The sequence below is a fragment of the Amblyraja radiata genome, chromosome 37, assembly GCF_010909765.2.
Source record: "Amblyraja radiata isolate CabotCenter1 chromosome 37, sAmbRad1.1.pri, whole genome shotgun sequence".
Lineage (NCBI taxonomy): Eukaryota > Metazoa > Chordata > Chondrichthyes > Rajiformes > Rajidae > Amblyraja > Amblyraja radiata.
In genome coordinates, this window is record NC_045992.1 from 13,391,500 (window position 1) to 13,413,657 (window position 22,158).

Below are 22,158 nucleotides of genomic sequence, written 5' to 3' on the forward strand. Positions count from 1 at the left end.
GTAAAAGGGGAGATACAGAGTATACAGACTATAGTTCTCAGCATTGTAGCGCATCAGTTCCTTGGAGAAAGTCCATTGCCCTCAATGAGGTAGGGGTGAATTGAACATCACCTAACTTATGGAAGGACCATTCAGAAGCCTGATAATCCAGGGGAAGAAACTGTTCCAGCGTCTGGTGATGTGCACTTTCAAGCTCCTGTACCTTCTGCTTGATGGGAGTAGGGAGGAGGAGGAGGAATGACTGAAGTGGGACAAGACTTTGTTTATGTTGACTGCTTTTCTGAGGCAGTGTGAAGTGTAGATGGAGTCAATGGTGGGAAGTCTTGTCTGTGTGATGGACTGGCTACATCTACAAATCTCTGGAATTATGTGTAGTCTTGGGCAGAGCTGTTCCCAAGCCAAGCTTTGATGCAACCCAACAGTATACTTGCATTGGTGCATCTACATGAATTCATAAGAGTCACTGGAGATGAACCTAATGTCCCCAGTCTCCTCTGGATGTAGAAGCATTGTTGTGATATCTTGGCTGTTGCATTAATTGGTTCTCGACATATCATTGGTAATATTAACGCCAATGAATTGGAAGCTCTCAACCATTTCCACATCTGCACCATCGATGCTGATGGGGCATGTAATCCACCATCATTTCTCAATGGTCGTACATAGATTTCTCGTACCATTTGGAATCATTTGACTTGAATGCTGAATACTTTGATGTCACCGGGGAGTGGACCTTGCAGTTCATTCATGGTTCCTGGTTGGAGAATATATATAGTCATTCAGTCCACCGACTGCCATCTGCTTCCTCCAACTAGCACCGTATGACTTTCTGTACTGGATCCTCCTGCATCAGTTTCTGCTTGAAAGTATTGAGTAGAAGCACAGCCAGGTGAACAGATTTACCAAAGGGCAGTCTGGAAATGGAGAGGTATGCACTTTTGACAGTTGTCTAGCAGTGGATTAAGGTGTTTAGGTTTTTGGTCGGGCAGGAGACTTGCTGATAGTATTTTGGCACACACTCTTTAGGTTGGCCCGGTTGAAGTCCCCAGCAATTATGAACAAGGCCTCAGGGTACTTTGTTTGGTGACAATGTGTAGTTCCTCAAGTGGAAGCATAGCATTGGCCTGGGATGGGATGTAGACTGCAATCAGGATAGCCAAAGTGAAATCCAGCGACAGGTAGTAGGGATGACACTTCACAAAGATATTCCAGAACTGGGGAGCAAGAGCTCGTCAGGACCGCCATGTCCAAGCATCATAGGGACTAAAATCATCTCTCTCAGTCAATGATCCGATGTATTCTATCCCCATCAGTATGTCAAATGCACAAAAAGGTGGTGACAGAGTGATATACTGCCAAGAAAGAGTGGCCTTGGAAACTCTCACCATCAACTCCAAACCTTAGTTTTGTGAAATCGGGTCAAACCTGAGTAAGCTAATTTCTTCTTGGAAGGCTTGACAAAGCAAACATGAAGAGGATGTTTTCGCCCAGGCTAAGGAATCTAGAACTAGGGGTCACAGTCTCAAAATAAATGGTTGTAAGTTGAGGACTGAAATGGGAAATGTATTCACAAGGAGGTTGTTGATGTTGGAATCTCGTTCCCCCTGCTGCTGTCTCCAGGGCACTTTCACAGTTGTTGCTTCCAGGAACATATTTGCTAAACTATTGCTACCTGTAATGAATATCTGAAAGAAAGTGGCTGTCAGGCTTGCAGATAACAGAACTAATGCTATCCTGCCTGAGGGTGTCCATCATAGAATTGTTTTGTAGATTGGGAGTCTTCCTGGTCAAATGTAGAGCTCTGAACTTGATTACTAGTCTTTAAATAATGATGCCTCCAAATAATTGTCTTTGGTCTGGTCAGATAACAAGAGGAAGGTATCATTAACATTTGTGTATGACGACCAATATTGGCCTGGGACTGGCTTCTCAGCTTTCATAAACACCCATTTATCTTTTTTTACTTTTGCCCTATGTATGAACTCTGTTGCATTGATCAATTTATTTTTTATCTATAAAGAGCCAAGAGATTTATATTTAATAAAATCACTTTAATAAAGTGAAAAGTTGAATCATAATGCTAAACGAAACATTTATGTTTGAAAAGATGAATTTGGTTAGAGAAGCCAAGATGTGGTTGAGATAAGTTTTTAAAGTTGGTAGGAAGGAATGTATAATGCAGACTTGAGGAAATTAGTGAATGCTCAGTAGGCCAGAGGTTTTAGTTTAGATGAGGATTTAAAGGATTTGTGGTTTGCTTGCCTCAAGGAGTTGCAAACCTATTCCTAAATTGTCTCATCTTTTACCTCTCACAGTAGACTGACTGCATGATTAGGCAGGCCAGTGGTGGTTTGAAGAGTGGTTGAACAAAATCTGAATTGAGTGTGTTAAATGATGATGATTCTGAATTCTTTCTTTATGATTGTATGTTTGAATGTGCAAACCTAAGGACATTTAATAAGACAGCTGCATAAAATTAAACAGTAGCACAGATTTAGCTTTCACTGGACGGTTTTGTACTGGTCTAATGGGAAGGCCAAGATCAGGCCTGAGGACAATTCCAATTCCATCATTAACAAGTACTGTGCAATAATATTACAGGCAGTGACCGAGTACATTGGACTGTCATTACATAAACTGCAGTAGGCACCTCAATTTTAATTAAATTGCCATTATTTCAGATACCAGTGTGCAGATTTCTGCATTATTGTTTGTTTCTTTTGTACCAGATACAATTACTATTAATTGTTCAACAACTCCAAAATTCATTATGCACATTGGTCTGGTATAATCTGTGGTAATGTGTGTTACGCTAGTTTGAATGTGGAATAAATTCAGAGTTAACATCAGTTTAAATAATGAGAACCATCCATAAAAAATGCATCAGATTGCTAAATGCAATGTGGTTTACTCCTTGAATCTGACCCTTGAGATATTATATCGAAATAAAATATTATTTAAGAATTCTTAAAAATAAGTGTTTTGTACGGTTCAGATACAGAGAGAAAAACAATCTCAAATCTAAGGAGGGCGGGGATAATATTATTACTTTAAAAATAATGTGAAAAAGTTGCTCTGAACAGATCGACACAAAATGCTGGAGTAGACTTCTTCAGTCTTAGTTCAGACTTCTTCAGTCTGAAGAAGAGTCTCGACCCGAAACATCACCCAATCCTTCTATCCAGAGATGCTGCCTGCCCTGCTGAATTACTCCAGCATGTTGTGCTTATCTTCAGTGTAAACCGGCATCTGCAGTTCTTTCCTACACAATACTCTGAACAGAGTCTGCTTCTGTGAAGATTGAAAGCTTTTGTAAACCATGAGAGAATAACTCTGCTTGCGCTGTGTACCGACCGACAGGCTTCTTTCATAACCGTTACTAACTGATTGATTGTTGTGCCCTTCACTTCCTTACCATGACCTCACCCCCTCAAGTGATAAAGGGCCTTGCCCTTCCCTATTTAAAGTGAAGCATTGTTGTTGACCCATGAATTGGTCTGAAAATGGGTTTTTTTAAAACCCTTCAGTCTTTAGAAATCACCAGATCCGATGACACAGTGCGATTATTTGTGGAACGTTTGTTTCCTCGTTGTTAAAGAAAGTAAGGCTCCATAGAACAGGAGATTTATGGTAACAAGGCACCATTTAGAGTAACGCAATCAAAATGCCATGAATTGACAAGATTGTCATCAGACAGGCATTACTTGGAGTAAACAAGGCACTGCAGATTAATACAAACATATACTCAGCTGTACAGCACTACAGTTGATTTTGTATAAACTGTGGGGCATATATATATATTCCCTGGGGCCGTAATATTATTGTACAGAAATAAAAACAAATGCTTAACATTTAGTGAAAAAAAGTCCAGTTTTTCAGATCAGAATATCATTAGATATCTATCCATTTAAAAATGTTACTTATCAGTCGTTTGGTGAAATGTTTTAAAATAATTTGCATTCTCACTCAATTCAGCAAGATGTTGCCTATGACAATGAGAGTACTTCAAAAATAATTCCCCTGGAGAATGTTATTGATACTTCTGGATTATTTTTTGATCTGTGTACATGATACTATGTAGACCAGGCCTATGATGAAACCTCTTTAAACTGCTGCATAAGCACCTGTCATTTTTTTAATTTTCCACTTTAAAATGAGCCTTTTCTGATCATTTTCATTGTCATTTATTTGTAGTTTACATGTATGCATTTTTGCTCAAAGGAACCAGGTAAATTCGATTAATTTTAAATAATTCTATGGTCCTGAGGTTATGCAGGACTGGGATGACCGGCCTCACTTGGTTATACGTGCCAATAGTGTCAAGATCGTTGGCTCTCACCATGTCTATTGGATTGTTTGTTTAGACTATGCTGGAACCAAGCCTGCAATATCACCTGGAGCGCAGTGGCACAGCAGTAGACTTTGAGACCACTACTCTAATAATAAATATGTAGTCTGTCTGTTGAGTACGGTGTCGGGTGCTAGACTACTCCAGCTGATGACAATGTTGATTCACTTCTACAAGAGAAAAGGAAGTGTGTGAATGAATGCTTTGCAATGATTCTGGGAATTATGGTTGCTATCATTGAATCTGTGATAATAGTGTATGCTGAGAAACGTGCACGAGAACTTCACAGTAGTGATGTGTTTGTGTGTAGTGGAGAAAATTAATGTTGGTCACGTGCTTGAGTAATAGAGATTGCTGTTGGATGAGAGTAATAGAGATTGTACACAGTGTGAGACAAGTGGTTCAAGTTGGACCATGGAAGTTCTTCACCTTTCCTGAGCTTAACTACCCATGTGAAATCATTAAACAATAACCAGCACCAGATTAAACTATCCCCATTAACTACTCCCACTCAAATGTCATATTGGGCCTAGGTAAATTCCGGAGAATGTGCATTGAAGATCAGAGGTCCGGGCCGCTGAGGAGGAGGATGTTCACCGTCGGGGTTCGGCGCCGGCGTTCCACCAGCCCGGCGTGAGGGCCTGAACATCGGGCCACCCGGGGCGGCGACTGCGGGTGCTAGGAAGGCCTCGACCACGAGTGAACATCTGGGAAGAACGGAGGGGAGGCTGGCTGGACTATGGTGCCTTCCTCACCTTGGTGCCACTGTGTTATGTTGTGTCGTGGACTTTCAGTGTTTGTGCTTTTTTAAAAATTCTATTTTATTTTTAATATGTTTTATTATTTATTATTATTTATTTATTTTTATTTTTATGATACTGCCTGTAAGGGAAATTCATTTTGTTGTCTCTAACTGAGACAATGACAATAAATTTGAATACAATACAATACAATACCTCTGAAGAAGGGTCTTGACCCAAAACGTCACCCATTCCTTCTCTCCAGAGATGCTGCCTGTCCTGCTGAGTTACTCCAGCTTTTTAGGTCTATCTTTGGTTTAAACCAGCATCTGCAGTCATGTGCAGTTTTTGTCCCTTAATTTGAGGAAGGACATTCTTGCTATTCAGGGCGTGCAGCGTAGGTTTACAAGGTTAATTCCCGGGATGACGGGACTGTGATATGCTGAAAGAATGGTGCGGCTGGGCTTGTGCACTCTGGAGTTTAGAAGGATGAGAGGGCTTCTTATTGAAACATATAAGATTGTTAAGGGTTTGGACATGCTAAAAGCAGGAAACATGTTCCTGATGTTGGGGGAGTCCAGAACCAGGGGCCACAGTTTAATAATCGGTAAGCTATTTAGAACGGAGACGAGGAAACACATTTTCTCACAGAGAGTTGTGAGTCTGTGGAATTCTCTGCCTCAGAGGGAGGGAGGTGGAGGCCGGTTCTCTGGATACTTTCAAGTGAGAGCTAGATAGGGCTTTTAAAGATAGCAGAGTCAGGGGATATGGGGAGAAGGCAGGAACGGGGTAGTGATTGGGGATGATCAGCCATGATCACATTGGATGGCGATGCTGGCTCGAAGGGCCGAATGGCCTGCTCCTGCACCTATTGTCTATTGCAGTTCCTTCTTACACACTCTCCTCTGCACATCTGGGTCAATTAAGGCATCTGAAGTACCATAGCTGAAAATTGTAATGCCCGTGTGCTGAATGGGCATTACCCTTTTTCTTTTTACTTTCATTATCTTTAGATCAGTGGGAACGTTACTCTCTTTATATAATTCAATAGACAAATATCTAATCAGTTCTAATATTAAAGTTGCCCATTTTCCTAACTAGTTCTGCATGCTCCACATTATTCTGAGCAGTTTCCCAGGCTTCATCCAGTGCCCATGCAATGCAGCTCCAAAACAAATACATTTAAGACTGAGGAGAATTAACATCACATACATGTAATTGCTCAATTAAAACATAAAATAAGATTACTATAAACTTAGAAGGCCTTGCTAAAGGGCACAGAGTAGTTAAAGTTACTGGAATAACAGTCAAGAGTTCTGGATCATCGATCCAGGGACTCAGATTTGAATCCTACCATAGAATCTAGATTATGGAAATATGAATAATTAAAGCTAATAACAGTAACAATGAGTACTGTTGTAAAAATACATCTGCCTTATGAATATCTTTCTGCAAGAATGTCTTCCCTACTTATCAGTTAGGTCTATATATGACTGTCAATGTAGTTAGTTTTTGATATCCACCTTAGTTCAGGGGTAACTAAAGATGGAGAGGACTGTCATTTGCAGCAATGTGCACATCCCACAAACAAACAAATAAACTGTTTTGTTTAAGAAAGAACTGCAGATGCTGGAAAAATCGAAGGTAGACAAAAATGCTGGAGAAACTCAGCGGGTGAGGCAGCATCTATGGAGTAAAGGAATATGTGACATTTCGGGTCGAGACCTTTCGAAGGGTCTCAAAATAACTTTGGTTTACTACTTAGATTCATATTCAAGAGGGTTCAAGTTTTGAGATGAACTTGAACCCTCTTGAATATGAATCTAAGTGGTAAACGAAAATCCACACGTCTTGATAGATGTTTGCATGACTGCTCTTACAAATAAATAATTTTAATAAAGGGAGAATTAAGTTTCTCACTTAATAAATATGTTCAATTGACAAAAACTATTAATGCCTAGTTAGGGCATCTGGTGAGGAATAACAACCGCGTAGTAATTTAAAATTAATGTATAATGAAGTCTACTGCTTTACAGTCTGCTGTTTTATGTAACAACAAAAACTGAAACAGACTTCATTATTTAACATTCAAAATAGGCAGTGACCAAAAAGTGAAATTAACTTGTAAATTCCAGTTTAATTTTTCAAATAATGCAACAGTGCTACAGAGTAAAGCTGCAGCTAAAATATCTCTCAATCATTTATAACAATTTTAGCTTTCTGCAGTTGATAATACAGTTCTCTTGATCATATATTAACTAAGTTTACAAATTCCTACTTCAATTAAATACCTTCTGAGTGTGGTTATTTTAATCAATCTATTTTGCTTTTGAATATTATATATTATATTTATTTCTTAAAGCTATACTCAATAACACATGAAAAGCTATATATTAGTGGCATAAACATTTCAGCTAACATGAACAGTCAGTCAGTAAAACCATCTTGCCCTAATATCCTACCAACTACTGCGCCTGCCATACAGTTCACATGCAGTTTTCACAATGTATTATTGCTTGTTAAACAACAATATCCTCTACGAGAACTTGGTTCTGCTTCAATCCTCAGATGTATTTGTTTTCAGAATCTACTAGCTATTCAAGCATGACAAACATCACCCATTTGTGGCATGATGCTCATTGCAACATTTCCCTCACTTGCAGATCAGAGTGGCACACAGACACAGCACCACCGAAATGGAGGAAAACACATCGATCTGCATGCTCCAGTGACAGAGTTGGCACTGCCGATCATTGAGATGCCTGCTATTGAGACTGCAGTCGGGAGTTGGGGATGAAATAATTGAATATGAACGTGCCTTCGCACCTCAACACTATCTCATCCACCACTTCAAACTACAGTCTTCTGATTTTAAAGCAAGCATACAGTCTTAGTGGTTCGCCTGAGGTGAAGACTGCAAATAATTCTGCGGTACAGAAGATAGATGTGCACTTCCACAGGGCAGACCTACAGAGGTTACATCAGTACATACAATTCAATGCATTGTTATGCATGGTTTGAACATTGACGTCTCTAACTTCAAGCAACCCTTGCATTCCCTCTCTCTCCATCTTCCCAGTTCGCCGACCAGTCTGACTGTCTCCGACTACATTTTCTCTTTTGCTTTGTTGTTAGCTTCTCCCAGCCAACAATGATCTATTCTACATTTTCCTTGATCACCGTCCCCTTTGTCCTGTTTTCACACCTAGCCTTCCTATCTATGTATCTCCATCTCCCCTGACATCAGTCTGAATAAGAGTCTCGACCCGTCAGGGGATATGGGGAGAAGGCAGGAACGGGGTACTGAATGGGGATGATCAGCCATGATCACATTAAATGGTGGTGCTGGCTCGAAGGGCCAAATGGCCTACTCCTGCACCTATTGTCTATTATCTATTGAAACATCACTCATTCCTCCTCTCCAGAGATGCTGCCTGTCCCGCTGAGTTACTCCAGCATTTTGTGTCTATCTTCAATTAAATGCATTAGCAAGCTTACTAGAAATCCAATATGGAGGAGTCAGCTTTCCACCAGCCATCGTAAAAAAAAAACCCTTTGCTTTCCAGCAGGTAACTGGCTCCAAACTGTGATGCACCATTTCATGATATTAGAAGCTTTCTCAGCCACACAGTCTCACTGTTAAACCTGAAACTGAGACTGTTATACTGAACCTGATGTAAAGTGGGCAGCATTGGCAGTTTAAATTCCTGCTTATTGAGGTTTCAGATGAGATAAACCAGGGAATAAAACATTGTGAAGGTATTATTAATATTTTGGGGCTCATGTTGTCGACCTCACCGTGGTGAGCCATTTATTTTTCCCCAACATTAGTTACAGAATGGAAATTCGATTCAATTGCTTCTAAAAATGATGAGGGTTCGAGAGAGTAAATAGCAAGGACAATTCCATTAACAGAGGCGCAAAATCCAGGGATCAGAGATTCGGAGTAATTGTTGGAAGGAATGTAAGGACGATGGAGATTTTTTGTTTCCACTGTGGGTAGTAGGAGTCTGGAACTCACTGCCTGGCAGGGTGAGAGTGGAAGAAATTCTCGTCATGTTTAACAAAGTGAACTTGAAGACCTCAGGAATACAAAGCCTGTGCTGGAAGTGAGCCTGGTAGCGATTTTTCATCTGGCACGGCCCAATTGCCTCTTTGTACGTCAAACTTTCTGTGGATTACAGTCTGCTGAGCACTTGCATGGTCTCACAGACATCCAGCAATATGTCCTTCAACAAACCATTGGAAATGCAGGTGTACCAGGCCAGAAAGGTAGCACTGGCTCTGGGGAAAACTTCTTTCCTCTATCTGGAGGACAGCATTCCTCTTCCCACTTCCATTCCATCCCTATTGCTTGTCTGACACCCAATTCAAACTGTTACTGCCCTTACAGAAATGGTTGAATCAAAAGCCTGCTATGCCAGAGATGCTTAAATTTGCTCCCCAGGGCTTTGCTCCACCAAACTTTCTTGCAGAAAACATTGAGATACTTCTGTGTGACACTCATTTTCAATTGAAGATAGACACAAAAATCTGGAGTAACTCAGCAGGTCAGGCAGCATCTCTGGAGAAAAGAAATAGGTGACGTTTCAGGTCGAGGCCCTGCTTCAGACATTAGAAGAAGGATCTCGACTTGAAACATCACCTTTTTCTTTTCTCCAGGGATGTTGCCTGTCCCGTTGAGTTACTCCAGCTTCTTGTGCCTATCTTTGGTTTAAACCAGCATCTGCAGTTCCTTCCTACTCATTTTCAATCCCTCACCATTTAGAGACGTCTGCCATTTGATTCCTATCGAAAGTCCCCATCTCAGTATACCCTTTCATCTATCTGAGTCACCAGCAAACTTGGATATCTTACACTGGTGTTCCTCTAGGGTCCAATGAGAGGGACACATTAAGGAAATCAGCATCAGTAGGAAAATGTGGTTGGGAAATTCTTGGGATTCAAGGCAGATTAATCCCTAAAGACTGATGGCCTACATTTCAGAGAAAAGTGGAAGTACAAATATGGATACAAACTAAAAGAGAAAGAATGGGTGACGTTTCGGGTCGAACCCCTTCTTCAGACTGAAGACAGAATGAGACTCGGACCGAGATCCTTCTTCAGACGTCATCCTTCCACCTCTCCAGAGATGCTGCCTGTCCCGCTGAGTTACTCTAGCATTTTGTGCCTATCTTCGGTTTAAACCAGGATCTGTAGCGCCTACTTACACACAACAGCAGCAGAAGTCAAGATTGAACCCATGTTGCTACAGCTGATTCACGGTACTATTTGTTGTAATGTTCTGACATTGCACAAGATGCTATATAAATGGAATGTCTTGTTTATGGTTTTTAAGTCACAAACCTGTTCAATTTGACAAATTGCATTTCTTTCCTTTTAATCTGAGATTCTTATTGTTGCTTAATTGCAAAACTATATGTTTGTGCATGTTTGTGCAATTCTTTTGAGACTTCCACACACACACACACACACACTACTCCAAGCAAACAGTATCTAAGCACTATTTTTAAGTTCCAAACCTGCATGTATTTTTATGTTAGCACCTCCAGGCATGGTCCAATTACAGTAAAATTGCATGTTAAAGCAAACTTATTAGAACAGTAATAATTTAAAACTCGTTTTTATACTTCACTGAAGTAGACCTCTTGAAGTGCACCTTAACAGACAACCACAATGGATGCATTGCTCAGCTGTTGACATTCCAAGATTATTACTTATTAAAAATGAATGGATTAAAATTCACAATATTAAAGATAGACAAAAAATGCTGGGATAACTCAGCGGGTGAGGCAGCATCTATGGAGGGAAGGTATTAAATATTAAATGTACCTCATGCATCCAAATGCTGAAAGGTCTTTGCCAGGTGTCTTTCTTTTCAAGATGTAAGTAGGTATTGAAGAGAATGAGGTAAATATATCGTTCAAGGTACTGCAGGCTTCGTAGTTGCAGCAATTGTACTTCTTTTTCCGATTTAGCTGTTTTTATCTGCAACAACCAAAAGAAACTACATTCAGAATGATGTTTCAGTAGAACAGAAAGTATGTATTAAACTAAAGGATGATATTTGAATTTGTAACACTGCAATTTTGTAACTTGCCCTGGAACTTGTTGAAGAATTATTTCATTTAACAAATGTACAACACAACATTTTCTTGGTTACACCATCCCCCATTCCACCCTCCATTCAAGACATATTCCTGAGTCATGCATTCCAGCATTTGCCCTGGGAAACTCGATTCTTTGAAAAAGGGAAAAGATGATTACACAGTAAACTCTGGGCCTCAACCACATCTCAGTTAAAATCTCTTGAATTGCCAGGCCACAGCTGCAGACAGACTGTTTGGGCATGCTAAGGCATTCATTGATGGCTTATGTACATTAATGAAACTCAGAGTTTAGCCCTTTTGGCAGGTCCACTAGTCCTTTTCACAGTGTATCAGCCTTTTGACTGGATGCATGTAACACAGTACTGCCATATCCCGTCCGACACTTAATATATGGGAATAATAGTTCTACACACTCCTCGTGAAACCTTCTTTCAAAAGATTCTTGCAGTAATCGTAAGTGACAGCAAAATTCTTACAATTGAAACATGAAAACAATAATTTTTACACACAAACTATTTCTTCAGTAGGTGTAAAAATACACAACAATCATTGATCAAAGAGCAAAAGTGAAGCAGATGCTGAAAATCTGAAATACAAAGAGGCTGGAACGATTCGGAACCTGTGCAGATATCTGGTGAAAGGTCATCTCCCTGAAAAATTAATTCCAATTCTCCTTCCACAGATGCTGCCTGGCCTGCTGAGCTTTTGTACGCCATAAGGGACAGGAGTAGAATTAGGCCATTCAGCCCATCAAGTCTATTCCGCCACTCAATCATGGTTGATCTATCTCTCCTTCCTAACCCCAGCTTTCTGCCAGTGTATTCATTTTTTGCAATGTCCTGCCAAGAGAGTTTAGGTTCCAATTTACCACTCTCCTTAAGATCCCATGGGCTCTTATAATGTTTGGACCAGTCTTTGTCATAAGCCTTGTTAAAATCCACAGACTACTACAAGCATACTCTCCTCTTAAGCCATCATGATACCTTCACGATAAATCCAATCTAGTCAGGAATGAACATCCCTTAACAAATTAATTTGTTTGTTCTAGATTAATTTGTGCCATTCTAAATAACGTCTATACTTTCTCTCAAAAATGATCCCAATAATTTCCCCACCATTGAAGTTCAACAGACAGGCCTATAAATGACTCAGTTTACTTATTCCTGCCTATATAACCAATATTAACAGTCCTCCAGTGCCACTTATGGAGCCTGAGATTTGGGAAATGAAGGCCCAATGCCCAGCAAATACCTCTCTTTTTTTATTTTAACAGCTTGGGAAATACTTGATCCAGGTCCGATGCTTTATATAGTTTCAAAGATGCTTTTATTTTACCCTTTACTTTTTTTCCAATCCCACCCAATATATCACACTCTTTCATAAAGAACGCCTTAACTCTAACGTTGGCATATTCCCCTTCTTTTGTGCAGACTACAAAGTATTCATTGAGAACCCTACCCACATCCACCAGCTCCACATATAAGCAACCTTCTCCATTCCCAACAGTTTCCATGGTTAATCTCTTGTTCCTTATATATTTATAAGACATCTTTGGACTTCCTTTGATTTTACCTGCCAATATTTTTTCATGGCCTCTCTTAGCGTTCCTAATTTACACGTACACTTCTTACATTGTTCTAAATGTTATTCAGTGTCAAGTTGTGTCTAACAGAAGCTTCCCCGTTTTTTGCACTCCTTGAACCCTGATATCCGAGGGCTCCAGATTTGACAGTCCTTTTGGTGGAATGCAACAGGAGATTGCCAATTATTGGTACAATGACCTCTCAGATAAATTCTATAGTTTAAACCATGTCCAAAAGCCTAACTCCTCCTTCCATCTAAAAAATTCAACGGATTATATGAAATTTCTCCCCCAACAGAAACATAATTAGCTAACGCCAGGCAAACAATGAGACTAGTCTGAAGAAGGGTTTCGGCCCGAAACGTTGCCTTTTTCCTTCACCCCATAGATGCTGCTGCACCCGCTGAGTTTCTCCAGCTTTTTTGTGTACCTTCGATTTTCCAACATCTGCAGTTCCTTCTTAAACAACATGCTGCCTGTCCCGCTGAGTTACTCCAACATTTTGTGTCTATCTTCGATTTAATCCAGCATCTGCAGTTCTTTCCTCATTCTCCGTTTCTTGCTAATAGCATTAGCTTCCCAATCATCCCACCTTAATCATTCACTCCTTTGTCATCATGCTGTAATATGTACTACATACAAAATATATTGCAACTAATCTCTCAGGTTTCTTTAACAATGCCTCAGAGACCTGTGATTTCTACCACCTAGAAAGTACCTGCAGTTCCTACACAATTGGTGTGTCTTCATTGCACCTCTTGGAGTCATTGTGGCTGTTGATCCTCTTTGTCACATCCTCAAAACTTATATCGTTAGTCCAACAAAGCTTTACTTAACAAGTCCATGCAGGCTGTCCTTCATTCATTTGTGCTTTTCTTAATGAACAGTCCCTCAGAATAGATTCCAATCATTTTGTTGACCACCAACTGACTGTCCTGTAATTACTTTGTTTTTCTGTTCCTCCCTTTCCAACATAATATTAGCAGTCCACCACTCCTCTGGCACTACTCCAAGGAGGATAAGAAAATCATGATTAGAACATGCACTAAGTAAGCGTACAAGAGTTGAGCATCCCTAAAGACAAACACAGACACGAGAGTTACCACAAAACTGCACCCATCTTAAGACTGGCACTGAATGTTATATATGGCGAAGATAGACACAAAATGCTGGAGTAACTCAGTGGGTCAGACAGCCGTTGTACATAGTACAATATCTGCCATTGTACATTCCCTCTGTCAAGCAATACCTGTACCTACATTGCAATTTTGTCAAATTCCTTTGTTCAAGGAACACATTTCTGGAATGAAATGGGCAACTGAAAGATTTTATTGAAAGTAAGGCAACGCTATCTTTTTTAAATCAGACCTACTTTTTCAGGTATTGTCAATAACTCAAAAACATTAGCATGAAGATACACAAAATAACATGCACACAGCTGTTAATAATCATATACTACCCAACATATTTGAATTCTTGGAACGAATATATCCAAACAAAAATCAAATTGCCATTGGTGATTTTGACAGACATTCCAAAAAAATTAAAATAACCACTCTCTTCAGCAGGTCAAACTCCTGACCTAAAAGCCAAATGTGATTATCGTCATCTGATTGTAATATGTACTATTTACGAAATGCATTGCAATAACTCTCTACGGGTCTCTGCATTGCAGCCCTGGGAATCATAGTGACTGGTGAAGCTCTTTGTTACATCCTCAAAACTTCTATTGCCAACCACTGCCTTTTCAAGGACAACCATTGACAGGCAATTATTCTGGCCACAATGGTCGCACCTTTCTTACCCTCCCCCTCCCCCCCACATCAGTCTGAAGAAGGGTCGACCTGAAACGTCACCTATTCCATCGCTCCATAGATGCTGCCTCACCCGCTGAGTTTCTCCAGCATTTTGGTCTAACTTCGATTTTTCCATCATCTGCAGTTCTTTCTTAAACCTACTTCCCATGAAATGAATTTAAAGAAGGAGTACTGTGTTAAAAATCTAATAAGTCTTGTCCTCTGATCACCTCGTCTGTTCCCTGGTGGAATCAACATCAACAAATCTAATATAGCCACAGTGCTGGAGCAACTCAGCAGGTCAGGCAGCATCTCTGGAGACAAAAGATAGGCAATGTTTTGGGTCGGGGCCTTTCTTCAGACGTCAGAGGTCTGAAAAAGGGCTCTGGCCCAAATGTCACCAATTCTTTACCTCCAGAGATGCTGCCTGGCACGCTGAGTTACTCCAGCACTTTGTGTCTAACTTTGGTATAAACCAGCATCTGCAGTTCTTTGTTTCTATCAACAAACCTAATTTCAGCTCCGAGTTAAAATTGTTCCTCAATCAATTCATAAATTCACCTTGCTTTATTTCTGCTCATCTGCATTGATATAAAGGGTATGAGATTCAGTTTAAGTGATAAACCATTGATTAAGTTTAAGAATTTGAAATTTTTGAATAAGTTTATTGGCCAAGTATTCACATACAAGGAATTTGCCTTGGTGCTCCACCCGCAAGTGACAACATAACATGCAGTGACAGTTAGGAATGACACATAAAACATTAAGATCAGAGCAAATTAGTGACATTGTTGCCTTCTTCACCACTTCATCCTGATAAATTGTAGGTCTTTGCAAACAACTGGTCTACTGCCCTTGTACGTCTCAGCAGCAGATGTCAGAAATTTAAGTAGTATTGCTACAGCCTGAATGAGTGGCCTCAGTGCATTTTGCATCCATCGCATGTGGTCGTTCAGGAAGTGAATGTTTAAGATGATGACTGTAGTTGCTTTGTCCTGAATGGTATTTACTGCTTGAATGTTTTTAGATTTACACCATGTTGATTAATGCAGCATTAAAACAGTGTGGAGAGGGAGAGTGAGTGTATGTGTGTGTGTGTGTGTGTGTGTGTGTGTGTGTGTGTGTGTGTGTGTGTGTGTGTGTGTGTGTGTGTGTGTGTGTGTGTGTGTGTGTGTGTGTGTGTGTGTGTGTGTGTGTGTGTGTGTGTGTGTGTGTGTGTGTGTGTGTGAGAGAGAGACAGAGAGAGGGATCTGGGCACAATCTGGTTAATTCCTGATCTGTGGGGAGAAATTTAGAGATCATATTTTCATATTTATTACATCCATAATTATCCAACATGAATAATACCATTGATCACCGATACACTCATATTGAACAGCGGGAATGTATAGCTAGGGCTAATGGTGTTCCACAAATACATCCTGAAGGTCAACAATGTCCAAAAATAACAACCAAAAGCTTAAATATATGCTGAGTTGGATATATGGAACTAAATGATTCATCAGGAATGCAAAAATGTTACTGGTATCTACAAGTGCAAAATCAGAAGTGCAATGGAATCCTTTCTACTTCACTGGATGATAGAAGCATCAACAATACAGCAAAACAAAATACAACAAAGCAGCTCAACACTCTCCAGAAGCAAGCAGCCCACTTGATTTGATACCCCATCTAACAAGTTAAACTTTCATTCCCTCCACCTCAGCAATTCACAGCATCTAGTAAAGTCACCGTACTTACTCAGCTAGGCTTCTCCAACAACCTGCACCAGCAAGCAATCCGAGAGCAGGAGGTGCAAGGGAACAGCACCAGTTGCAGATTCCCCAATAAGATATACAACCAGTGGCGGACTGGCCAGGGTGTCAGCTTGCCCGATGGCAAGTGGGCCCTTGATAAAGTGACAGCAAGTGATGGCAAATGGGCCCCTGTTAAATGATAGCATTGTAGTTGTGGGTGGGGCCCCCTTTGTCTCCTGGCAACCACTATTTTTAGACCCAGTCCGCCACTGCATACAACATTGACTCAAACACTTTGTTGTTACTTCATTGGTGCTCGGTCTAAATCTGGAAACACCGTACCCAACAACTTTATAGGTGCACTTTCACCCAAAGAATGACAATGGTTCAAAATGGTAGCCCAGCGCCAGCTGCTTAGGGCAATTGGTGATGGACAATAAATACTGGTATAGTCAGCAGGAACCGTAACTGGAAAAAAGCTTAAATAATTTAAAAAACAGCCTTAAGTTTCCAAAACAGAACTTTGTTTATATTAAACTTTTCAATCCGCGCTCAAAAAATATACACAGTAGTCTCTATACAATATGTTGCTTGCAATCCTTTCATCCCTAGCTACAGTAAATGTATCATTTAAGATGCCAAATATCATAGACTGCATGGATTAAATCACATCGCTGCAGCTTTGCATGTCTTTCAGCACTAATTTTCGTCAGCAGCACCAGGCATACAAGTGGTGGTGCTTTTGAGTGATAGGCCCAGGATTCTACTTGACAGTTCTTGTAAAACCAGGCTCACCATTGCTTTGCATGGAGTTGGCCTTGCTTGTTATCCAAATCCAGACCATATGCTGAGTTCTCTTACCCCCTGACAGACTTGGCCAGAGCAAGCTAGAGTCACTCAACTCCATTTTGGTTCCAGATCAGGATGCTTTTGTACAGAACAAGTCAAAAACAAGAATGATAATTTTCATCAAAACAAAGCAGTAATACAAACATTCACAAGTGCAATCAGTATGACATAACAGACAATAGCTGCAAGAGTAGGCCATTCGGCCCTTCGAGCCAGCACTGCCATTCACTGTGATCATGGCTGTCATCCACACCAGTTCCTGCCTTTTCCCCATATCCCCTGACTCTGCTATCTTCAAGAGCTCTATCCAACTCTCTCTTGAAAGCATCCAGAGAATTGGCCTCCACTGCCTTCTGAGGCAGAGAATTCCACAGATTCACAACCCTCTGTGTGAAAAAGTTCTTCCTCATCTCTGTTCTAAATGGCTTTCACCTTATTCTTTGTTATTTTTCTTAGGGAAAATTAATTTGTTTAAATTTACTGTTGAAAGCATAAATAATGATTTTGTGCTGTGGAAATAAAAGATTCATCTCACAGATAGCATCTAACATTTGTTAAATGTGTGGGAACTGCAGATGCTGGTTTAAACCAAAGATAGACCAAAACGTCCATTCCTTCTCTCCAGAAATGCTCCCTGTCCCGCTGAGTTACTCCAGCATTTGTATCGATCTAACATTTGTTAGATTTGTCACTGTTCGGTCAATTTTCTCCACACCAGGTTAGGAACCAAAACATTTTCTCACTGGTATCAATTAAATCCAAATTAGGCTAATATGCTGGTAATGAGTTTCTTCTTCATCCACTACTCTTAAAATGTATTCTCCCCACTATCATAGTGACCACCATCTATAAAATGATCTGCAGTTAGTTTATTATTTTTTATTTTAGACATACAGCACGGAAAGAGGCCCTTCGGCACACCGACCCTTGCACATTAACAATTTACACTTATAACAAGCCAATTAACCTACAATCCTGTACGTCTTTGGAGTGTGGGAGGAAACCGAAGATCTCGGGGGAAACCCATGCGGTGACGGGGAGAACGTACAAACTCCGTACAGACAGCACCCGTAGTCGGGATCGAACCCGGGTCACTGGCGCTGCAAGCGCTGTAAGGCAGCAACTCTACCACTGTGCCACCGTGTCACCCAAACCAAGTACAAAGGCAGGAGATGCTTGGGAACACCATCAACTGAGGATCCCCCCTTTAAATGGCAAAATATTTGCTCTGCTGACAAATCAAATATATCAACTATATTCTTCAGCATCACTGGGTCTAATTTCAGGAGGTCCCAACCTATCAGCATTGTGGGAAAACCTTCACTGACTGGACATCTGTGACCAATAGTGTTCGGCAAGGATCAGTGCTGGGACCTCTACATATAAGTGACTCCGATGAAAATGTAGGTGGTCTTACGGTCAAATCTGATGAAACAAAACGTTATGAAGTTCTAAATAATGAGGTTGTGGATAGTCAAAGAAAATTGCAGGGTATAGATCAGTTGGATCTGTGGCTGGAGAAATGGCAGATGTAGTTTAATCCAGACAAGGAAAAAGGGAGGAGGAGGAGGAGCCCGAGGGCGGGCGGATGGGAGGGTGGGAGGAGACAGCTAGAGGGTGAAGGAAGGGGAGGAGACAGCACGGGCTAGCCAAATTGGGAGAATTCAATGTTGATGCCATAAGGACGCAAGGACCCCAGACGGAATATGAGGTGCTGTTCCTCCAATTTCCGCTGTTGCTCACTCTGGCAATGGAGGAGACCCAGGACAGAGAGGTCGGATTGGGAATGGGAGGGGGAGTTGAAGTGCTGAGCCACCGGGAGGTCAGGTAGGTTATTGCGGACTGAGCGGAGGTGTTCGGCGAAACGGTCGCCCAACTTACGCTTGGTCTCACCGATGTAAATCAGCTGACATCTAGAGCAGCGGATGCAGTAGATGAGGTTGGAGGAGATACAGGTGAACCTTTGTCGCACCTGGAACGACTGCTTGGGACCTTGAATGGAGTCGAGGGGGGAGGTGAAGGGACAGGTGTTGCATTTCTTGCGGTTGCAACGGAAAGTGCCCGGGGAGGGGGTGGTGCGGGAGGGAAGGGAAGAATTGACGAGGGAGTTGCGGAGGGAGCGGTCTTTGCGGAAGGCAGACATGGGGGGAGATGGGAAGATGTGGCGAGTGGTGGGGTCACGTTGGAGGTGGCGGAAATGGCGGAGGATTATGTGTTGTATTTGCCGGCTGGTGGGGTGAAAGGTGAGGACCAGAGGGACTCTGCCCTTGTTGCGTGTGCGGGGATGGGGAGAGAGAGCAGTGTTACGGGGTATGGATGAGACCCTGGTGTGAGCCTCATCTATGGTGGCGGAGGGGAATCCCCGTTCCCTGAAGAACGAGGACATTTCCGATGCCCTGGTATGAAATGTCTCATCCTGGGAACAGATGCGGCGTAGGCGGAGGAATTGGGAGTAGGGGATGGAGTCTTTACAGGGGGCAGGGTGGGAAGACGTGTAGTCCAGATAGCCATGTGAGTCAGTGGGTTTGTAATGTATGTCGGTCAGGAGTCTGTCCCCTGCGATGGAGATGGTGAGGTCAAGGAATGGTAGGGAAGTGTCGGAAATCGTCCAGGTGTATTGGAGTATGAGGTGATGTGTTTTAGGGAGGTCAAATGCAAGAGGAAGGTAAGTAAATGGCAAGAATCTTAGGAGCATTAATGTAATTTAGGGTGCAAGAGGGGTGAAAGCATCAACACAAGTGGGTTATGGTGGTCAAGAAAGCATACAGTCTACTTGCCTTCATCAGTCGTGACATTGAGTTTAAAGCTGGTGAATCATATCGCAGCTGATTAGGCTGCTTCACGAGACTATCAATATCTCAGGATAACGGATTTGGGATTAACACAGTCCTGTGATTTTCACTGCAACTAGGCAATACTGTTCAATATATCTGGATATATTGATAAATACGTTTTTCCTATTGTACTTAAGCACAGTGCTAGAAAAATTCTAATAATTTTGAGTATCATGTGCTTCTATCATTAGAAGAAAAACATAAAACTAAGTAGAAGAAAGTGAATACAGATAATGAAAATAACCAAAAGGACAACACAAGGTCTCCGTTCAATAGAATGATGCATAATTTAGTACCTGAAAAACAGACAGGGCTGCTTTCATTATTTTAATTGACTAACTGGCAAACTGCCACGATACTGATTCAGTGTAACCTTCAAAGAAGAAATTCCCTACAGCATAACTGTTCATGGTTTATGAGGTGAATTGATTTGTTAACTAATCTGTTAAATGATTTCAGTTGACTTCATTGATTAGTTGAATTACATAGAAAGTCTTACATTTTCGGACACTTTCCATTATAACCTTTCATACACCTCTGCATGCCAACTTCTCCTGAAGTTGCTACTTCTGTTGAGACATTCCACCAGGGAGATCTTATCATTTTTTTTTAGTGTGCGAACTATACTCTTGAGTACCAGCTGTTGAGTGGCAAAGAGATTTGGAGTAAAGGAGAGCCAACTTTATTCCTGATCCAATATCTTCACCTATGGGTCTTACCAATATTCCTCTCCATAATTCAGGGCATAGGTGTGTTGAGGCAGGAAATGATGAGGAGGTGATGAGGAGGAAGAAACCAGGCAGTTCAAAACCTGAATCCATGTAAAGAAAAAATGGCTTCAACTTGTGGGCTCACTGGCTGCCTGGAGAGAATTATCTGCATACGAACAACAATAAATCAGTTTTTCCTATTGTACTTAAGCGCAGTGCTAGAAAAATTCTAATAATAATAGTGAGCATCACATGCCCTTATCATTAGAAGGAAAAGGTAAAAAAACAAGTAGAAAATAGTGAATATCGGACAGACTTTATCTTATACTAAATGTTTTATCCTTTATCGGCGTACTGTGGACGGCTCGATTGAAATCATGTACATAGCATGTCTTTGACTGGATAGCAGGAAACAAAAACTTTTCACTGTACCTTGGTATACGTGACAACAATAAACTAAACTAATCAGCGACACATCCCAGAGAAGCTAACATAAACCACTTTTCTCTGGGTCTTTCAGGAACCTTGTGTGTTATGTTTGGGACGACAGATGGCACAATGGGCTAAGTGTTCGGCTGGCGACCGGAAGGTAGCCGGTTCGAATCCCGCTTGGAGTGCATACTGTCGTTGTGTCCTTGGGCAAGACACTTCACCCACCTTTGCCTGTGTGTGAATGTGTGTGAATGTGTGTGAGTGATTGGTGGTGGTCGGAGGGGCCGTAGGCGCAGATTGGCAGCCACGCTTCCGTCAGTCTGCCCCAGGGCGGCTGTGGCTACAGAAGTAGCTTACCACCACCGAGTGTGACTGAGGAGTGAATGAATAATGCGATGTAAAGCGCCTTGAGTATTAGAAAGGCGCTATATAAATCCCATCCATTATTATTATTATTATTATTATTATTATGTGAAGAACGCCTTGCCACCAGTATAAATCCAATCTGTAAAAATCCAGCAGTGCCTTCTTAACTGCCACTCCTCTTACTTATGGTCTTATTTCTATTTTCAGACAGTGCCCCTGGATTGTTGCTGATTATCCAATCTCACAGGAATGTATGTCAGCAAATGGTCAGGTTTTAATACCAAATTAGTTCAATGTTCTTCCTAGGTTTCCTTAAAGTCATTACAAAACGTGAGATCTCTGATAACCAAGTAAGATCGAAAGCCTGTCAGAGTACAATTAGATCACAAAAGGCACAACATTTCAAGGCTAATTGCTGGTTTTAAGAAAAGCAATATGAATACAGGGATGACAATAAAAGGTGAGACCAAACAAAAAAGTAAATGTTCAGGTCCATCGCCATTTATTCTCCTCTTCAGACATACAAGTACAAGTGAAAATTAGACATCAAATACGTTTGGTCCCGATAGATCAATAGCCACATTGAAGTAAGCCCCAACCATAAATAACTGAGCCAAGATTCACAGCTTTCGCCGGTCTAGGTAAAACACACCCA

General features: G+C 41.1%; 1 protein-coding gene across 4 annotated transcripts in view; it reads right to left on the reverse strand.

Annotated features, from left to right (window-relative positions):
* The window catches only part of pald1 (phosphatase domain containing paladin 1), a 188,600-nt gene that overhangs the window by 34,440 nt on the left and 132,002 nt on the right, over positions 1–22,158 (reverse strand). For all 4 annotated transcript variants that reach the window (XR_004410053.1, XM_033012959.1, XM_033012957.1 and 1 more), the window contains exon 19: positions 10,921–11,076. Coding sequence is in view for 3 of the 4 variants with exons in the window: in XM_033012959.1 (XP_032868850.1) it covers positions 10,921–11,076 (156 nt within the window). In the remaining variant the exon portion in view is untranslated. The remainder of the gene's footprint in view (positions 1–10,920; positions 11,077–22,158) is intronic.